General features: G+C 39.5%; 1 protein-coding gene across 1 annotated transcript in view; it reads left to right on the top strand.

The window, feature by feature from the left end:
- The first annotated feature begins 2297 nt into the window (after window positions 1-2297).
- HSPBAP1 (HSPB1 associated protein 1) overlaps window positions 2298-7580 on the top strand; it is a 34178-nt gene continuing 28895 nt past the window's right edge. The window contains exon 1 of the mRNA XM_029084761.1: window positions 2298-2319. Within this exon, the coding sequence (XP_028940594.1) occupies window positions 2298-2319 (22 nt within the window). The remainder of the gene's footprint in view (window positions 2320-7580) is intronic.

Genomic DNA, 7580 nt, shown 5'->3' with positions numbered 1-7580 from the left:
AAATGAGGTATTGCAGTTTGGCTTGCTGAGGCTTTCTGTCACCAAGTCTGGAAGTTGGCTTGATAAATGCCTGTGTGCTTAACCAGGAAGAGCTGAACGATGGGATCCACACAGGCTGGTTTTGGATCCACAGTCAACATCATAACGTGATGTGCTGGGCAGTGCACAACTGAATTTCACACCTAGTGCCAGTCCCGTGGTTTTGCAGCCAAAACCACACACTCCCATTAAATTCTTCCCAAAACGTACAGACGTTGTGTTTTGTTTAGCCCACACAGCTCTGTTTGCTAGACTGAGCTTCAAATTAGAAGTTGCACTGAAGGTGCAAAAAGGAAGTTTATACCAACTGAAATCAGCAGAACTATCATCAAAAAGAAAATGAGATTTTGTCTGGAGGTTGCCCAAGGAAGTTGTAGACGCCCCGTCCCTGGAAGTGTTTAAGGCCAGGCTGGATGAGGCTTTGAGCAACCTGGTCTAATGGAAGGTGTCCCTGCTCATGGCAGGGGGGTTGGAACTAGATGATCTTTAAGGTCCCTCCCAACCCAAACCATTCTATGATTCTATGAAAAGTTTGGGAAATTCCCCAGGAAAAATAAAATCCATGCACAATTAAATAACGGGGGCGGGGAGGACGACGACATGACACACATACAGATAGTAACAAACTAAAATCTGAGCTTGCCATCTACAGCTATAGTGACAAAAATACAGTTAAAATATTGGATGAGATTCAATTTGATCAAGACCGATGCATATTGCAGTAGTGCTTTGGGGCTCTAAGTAAGATTAATTCCCTGTTTTACTAGATCTTTTTCATACATTACCACCTCAGCATCATCTGGCCCATGCCAAAATGTTATTTCAGTTTACAATGGCTATGTTACTACTATAATATAATTGATTCGGTGGCATTATGCCAAAGACAAAGTGCTGTCATTTGCAGAAGTAAACAAAGTGAAAAAAATAGTTCCCTTTTTGAACATTTTTCAATTAACTGTAGTAAATGTAGGGGTTTCTTGGTTGTTCTACTGGCAGGAAACCCAAGCAGAAATAAGGGAGGTGGGGCTCTGCAGCATCCTTTAATTGCAAAACTTGCCTCTTGCCTCTTACTACCTGCATAGTAAAATGAAAACTTGTATATAAGCAGGGTAACTCTTTGATAACTTAACCAAGCCACGTTGTCTTATGATGGGTTTAAAGATCTTTTGACTCTTGCCTAGGTCAGCAAGGAAGAGAAATTTCTGAGAAACAGCAGCAAAAGAAAGGAGCTGTTAACACAGGCTCAGCAAAGCTAGGGTTATTTACTATTGACTTAATCATGATTTAAATAATTTATTTTAATTGCTTGACTCGAAATCGCTCCATCTTTTCATAGCTTCACAACCCATATGCACATCTTTCAGTCATGGCCTGACCTTTTCTATTCCAGCTATTTAATTAACACAGTGTAATATTCTGTGTGAATTATTCTTGTTTGCAGGATATGGTACCATTTAAATTTGTTAATGTAAAGGAGCAGTGCATTGTTGATAAACTGTTGGAAACCAAATTAGCTTTATCTTGCAGCTAGCTGATTGCATTATTTCACTCATGGGTATAATACTTCTCTAAATATGCTAATTTCACTCTTTTCTCCGTGTGGTGACATTTTTACTGTTCTCATTACTGACATTTGTAATATTTGGGGTGGGGAAATCTTTTCTTGCTTTAACCTCATTATAATGTAGCTAAGGAGATTTGAATATTATCAGATGAAGTGCACATATATTCAGGCAAGTGGAAAGGTTATTTTGTCTCCTGGTCCAGAACTTTCATACCTATAGCACGACTTGCATGGACATAATGGCACCTAGACCTGCAGAAGCCCATCCAGTTACTAATTGCCTGACCACGATAGCATATCCATTGGTAGGTGCCTCCATTTCAAACCTAAAAGCTCTCAAGGTGATTGTGTCTCTGTGTTCTTGCCTATCTGCCTGTATCCAGCCTAAAACCTTCTGGAATTCATCTTAGGAAGAGTTGGTGGCCTTGAGCTCTGATAGACTAGTAGTGATGGATAAAAGTTACATGGCTGAAGCTGTTACTGCTGCCAAATGCTCATCCCATCCCTGAGGGAGGACTGGCTCGTCCGCTTACAAGTTGGCACCTAGACTGTGCTGATTTAAGCCTGGCATATTACGATATACTGAAGGCTTTGACAGGTTTGTTATAACCTTGAGGCATCTGGAGAGTCTAATTCAGCTTAAACACACCTTTTGTAATGGTTGAGCTGAGCAGTCAAGGACAGCATCCCTCCCATGGTGCGACCCCCAGTTCCTGGCACATTGGGAAGTGCCGTTTGCTCTACCCCGGTCACCAGGTTTTTGACAGACTTGCTCTCCATGTGACTGTCTTCAGAAAGATTCAATGAACTTCAGCATCTCCTTGTTTCTTATGCCTCTCTCACAACATCTGCTAGCATCGTGTACAGTCTTGTACTTTCTTGTGTCAACTCCAGTCTTGCAATCTGACAAGCAGCAACTGGTTGCATACCCTACAAAGGCTAGAAACGTTTTAGCACAAAATGGGCAGGACCCAAAATTTATTCAAAGATTCAAAAGTGGCATTTAAGCCAATTCTGAATATTCCCTCCAGCCTCCAAAAAGAGGCCTGTTTTCCAGGGATTTCCCTCAACTTCTAGACTTCCACTGGAGTTGTAACAATGTCATTTCAGAGCTGCCATAAACAGCACTAGTGTAGCAGGGAGCTGTAGTGGTTCTCTTCTTTACACCCCCTGTCTTGAACAACAACTTTGAAGGTGAGCCTGAGAGGTGTGAGCAAATCCCATTCTTCCCTCATCAACTTTTGACATCTCTTTCTTTTTCGTTACTTAGGAACAGGTTGTTCAGGATCTGCTCTGTTTAGGGTTTGGTTTGGGCACCTTCCAATCTGTGTATTTTGTACCTTTCAGCATCTTTTCTCACCTTTTTTTTTTTTTTTCTTTTAAGAGGTAGGTAGACTTCCAGCTCTGACATCATACAGTGATTTCCTTGTATTTCAGCAGGGGAATGGTTTTACAGTGCTTCCTTTTTTCTAGTATCAACAAGAAATGAAAATACAGACATGTTTTCAGCTTATGAAAGCTGAACAGTTTTATCCTTAAATTCAAATATCAGTGTTTTCCAGCAGGCAGTAATTTATACTGCTTGATTGCAAGCTGCGTATATCCGCATTGCAAAGTGACCATTGTAGTGGAGATGATTCTAAAGTTTGGTGAGCAGAGCCCATTGCAACATCCTTTAGGGAGATGCAGGTTCGCTCCATTTTCTTGTGGAGTCTGCCTTTGTGGTTGGCCAATGAAAGACATGTCACCAGATTCCCTGTAGACCACACTGTAGGTTCTTCGCTGTCACTGTAGCTCTTAAAAGTAATATGCAAAAGTCACACCTGACTTGGGCTTTGAATCTATTTAAAGTATTTTCCTGCTTGTTCTGCCATTCATCACCTGCTTAATGATGAACATGTAGGTGATGATTGTATCTTTTTTGAGGTGGAGATGGAAGCTGCATGATGTCTTTCATCCAAGCGTATTTTGATGGATACTTCCCAACCTCACTTAGCTCAGAGTCTTAGGTATTTTAGGGAGGTTGGAGCTCCAACCTCAGCAGACCATGGTCCTTATGTTCTTTCTTTCATTTTATTCAGGGCTGCCATATGCAAGTAACTGCAAACAACATCAAAAGAGTATTTTGCACCCCAAAGTTGTATTGGGGAAACCCAGTTTCAAAGACTGATATTTTCTTGTATTGAAAACCTGAGAATGGTGGAAATGAACTGAGACAAACAAGGATGATAGGCTTGAGTTGGGAATACAGGATTAAAATCTCCACCTGTCTCTTTGGGCTAGGACTGCCTCAGTGCAGATCTTACCGTCTCTGATGCCAGCAGGTCATATTGCTCTGGTATTGGTCTGTCCATTGTGTCTCTGGTGAATGTGTTTCTAATTTCTGATCAGACTTTGTCATTGTTCTCTTGTTGTCTTACATTGAAGCAGCAAGGAGTAATTTAATTATTGCTCTGATATAATTAATGATGTAGGCATTAGGGAGCGTGTTTCTGTTGGTCTGGCTAGTCACACTTGGCTGTCATACAACAGGTATGCCATGTGCTCACCAAATGAGTCTTCTGAAGACCTTGTCTGGGTAGGTGTTTGGGATCAGATCCTTTCAAAGACATGACGTTCACAAAATGTTGTTTGTCTGTTTTGAAATGTGATTCTACCATAGAAGAGGCTAAATTGATTATTTCTGTGTCTGTGCTTTTCTGAACAGGAGCATATATGGTTTAAGATTAAATTATTCTATGCTTTGTGATCACAGACACCGTGCGATTCTTGGGAGCAGATACGACAGCGAGAGATTTTGATTTCTGTTAGAGTATTTCAACGAGAGCAATGGTAAGGCAGTTTGGATGCCTTGGTATAAAAGTGCAGCTTTAACCTTTTGCAGTTTTATTGTTTTGCTAATGTTCAGGGGGTTATCTTAAATTTCTAAGTACCATGTGCTTTTGAAGTCTGGACATAGAAGACATTATTGCTTCTGATTGTAATACTGAATTAGTCAATGGTTGAGGTAGTGACATTAATGTTTAAAAGGAATCTGAAAATATCGAAACTCCTCTACTGAAAGGACTTTTCCAGATATACTAATAGGTTGACAAATACCGCATTTTGGTAAATTTTGCATGTTGCTAGAAGCTTCCACAGTTCAAAGCAACAGCGCTGTCATGGTTTCTTCAAAAATTAAAGGTCACCTTCAGTCTCCAGAAAAGTAGGTGCAGCTGATGAGAACAAGAGTTCATATACATCTGAGTAGAGATTTAGGCCTGCGGAGTCCTTGATCTTTTCTGATATTTAGCTCTTGGTGTTTACAGATAAAGAAACTTTGCAGGCAGCAGTTATTTGAAAAAGAAAAGAGAAAGAAAAATCTCTGGAGGGAAGATGGTAAAGATATGTTGACACCACTAACAGCAGCTTGTTGTATTATGAAGTTGTGAAAGATAAGCTTCTGTGTACCAAGGCTGTGCTTTTTCATTAAAAAAAGTTTGTTTTATGTTTAATATTTATATTAAAACGCAGAACTAACATTAATGAAATGTTGAGGTTGAAAATTAAATTAGAAGAACTTGGTAGTTCACATTTTGGTGAGCTGTATTAGGTCAAATGTATCCTAAGCTCTACATTATATCCAAGCAAGATTTTACATTCTTTATATGAACCCCAAGATTGAAAACATGCACTGTTAACAGTTTTTCACAGACAAATTTAATACTGCTGTGTGAGAACCTTTATAAAGATAAATAGCAACATGAAACAAAGGTTAAACTCTCTTCTGCTTGTTTTACCCATGCTGAAAGAAATTGAATGTTGTAAACAGGTGGAATAATAGCCATGTGTTTTTTTAATATTCCTATATTAATGGCAATCCCAGAGTCTAATACCCTGATTGTGCCCTTCAGAAACCATTTTTGAGGTTCACATGATGGATCTCTCTGGTTTCTTTCAATTCAATAATTTATGTAAATCAAAAATACTTCTTTTATTCTTTTGAAGTATAATTTCATTCTGACAATTATACCTCTAATTGACTCAGTCATTAATCATAATTTATATCCTATGTATTATAATAATGAACAAGAGTCTAATAACTTTCATCATAACCCCTTTCATCATAACCCCTTTGCAGATCAAATTCAAAAGGCTCAGTTGTAACATTGACTATTACAGTGGCTTATGGGAAAAACTTATTTTACTGTTGACTATTATTGACTATTTACTACAATAGCTCATGGGAAAATAGTGTATTTTAGATTTAGATTCTTTTGCTGCTGTCATTTTGAAGTTCTTGTCAGTCAAGCTTCATAGGACAAAAATGAAGTCATAAATGGTTACAGTTTCTGACAGTGAATTTCATACAGTCCATTCATCAATTTAAGAGCAGTGCATTCATACATACTACTAACAATGTACAGAAAAAGAAATAAGAAATAAACTTTACTTACAACATGAACAAATTATTTTTTTTTTCTTAGAAATACACTTCCTTGATGTGCCAGTTCCCTTACCTTCAATCATGATGTTATATTAGTATTAAGTTTTGTATTAAATTTCCCTTCTATTAGGGAATGTGAGAAATGTGTATCAGGGTGGGTGGGGTATTGGGAATGAATGGCTTTGCCCCTAAATTTCCTCAGCAGCAGGTCGGTGTAATTTACACCCCAGACAGACAGAAAGGTGGAACTGTAGCAGCCTGGCTTAAGGAAGAGCAGTCTCTCCTGTTGGAGAAACTCTTTTATATCCTGATGGAAGGTTTTGGTCAAAGACTATAGTCTTTTATTTCAAAAGAAAATGAAATGCCATTTATCTGACAAGTGCTGCAGTTTGATTATGTTTCTCTTTGCTTTCAGCAATTTTCAGCAATAAGTGTACCAATTTGATGGAGGTACATATACTGTGACTTCTGTCAGTTGTACATATCCTAATTTTCCAGGTTTTGGGGAGATGAGAGGGGAAGGGGCTATTTCAAATGGCAGAAGATGCAGGCAGGAGCTGTAAGGACTAGGAGGGAGAGGAAAGCATTTCTTCTACAAGAGGAGACCTGAGGAGCTGGAGTCATTCAACATTCAGCTAGTTAGCTGCAAACCAACACAATTGCTTTCTAAAAGTGCACTGCGGGATGGGAGGAGAAAAGACAACAGGCAGAAGCTGGCCAGTGGTTCAGGAAGAGCTTTCTAGGAAGAGCCCTAGGGGATTGAGGAAGGAATTTCATAAATGTATGCTTGAGATGATATGCTGTCATCTAGAGCAGGGGCGGGAAGTCCCTGCCAGTGCTGTATTTTGGGCTCACCCTCTTACTCCAACCCTAAGAAGTCTGGCAGCTGTTTCCTTTTCTTTATCGGAAGGACAGTTTGAGGTTTGAGGGTATAGCCCACACTCTGATCTTACTTCATGTCTTGAGTCACTCAGACTTACTGTAAGAACAACTGTAAGATGCTCGGCCCTGCTACAGCAGGACTGGAAAGTGAGTGCAAATACACATTCCTGTTTTGGCCTCTTTCTTTCCTTTAGTTCCCCTCCTTCTGCAGTAGCAGATGCAGAGGGCAAGGAAGGGTGTTGATTTCAGGCTACCAGAGTAAGCTTCAGGTTCCAGTCTTACCAGTGCAGTGATGTATTTGACTGGTTTGTCCTGGGAGTCTCCGTGCAACTGCTAACTATCCTTCAGTAGCCAGAATACCTATGCAAATCTAGGTTAGATGCCCCCTGGCTATGCTGCATCTGCAATATTGACATTCCTGGAGTCAGAAATAATAGTAGTAACAACAGTAACTTGTCTAGAAGTAATACCTGGTGTTCGTGCACTATGTCCTGAAAACTACTCATGTATATTTAGATGATGTTTGCTCAGAGTAGGCTGATTACAGTGCATAACTTTGTAACCACATGCAGATTATTTAATGTTGTTTTTTAATTTACAGAGTTAATGTACTGTGAAATCATTAAGTCTGACCTCCAAACCAAGTCACTTCTCTTTGTTTTAGGGAAT

The sequence above is a fragment of the Antrostomus carolinensis genome, unplaced genomic scaffold, assembly GCF_000700745.2.
Source record: "Antrostomus carolinensis isolate BGI_N321 unplaced genomic scaffold, ASM70074v2 scaffold4274, whole genome shotgun sequence".
Taxonomy (NCBI): Eukaryota; Metazoa; Chordata; class Aves; order Caprimulgiformes; family Caprimulgidae; genus Antrostomus; species Antrostomus carolinensis.
This window is presented reverse-complemented; position numbering and strand designations above follow the sequence as displayed.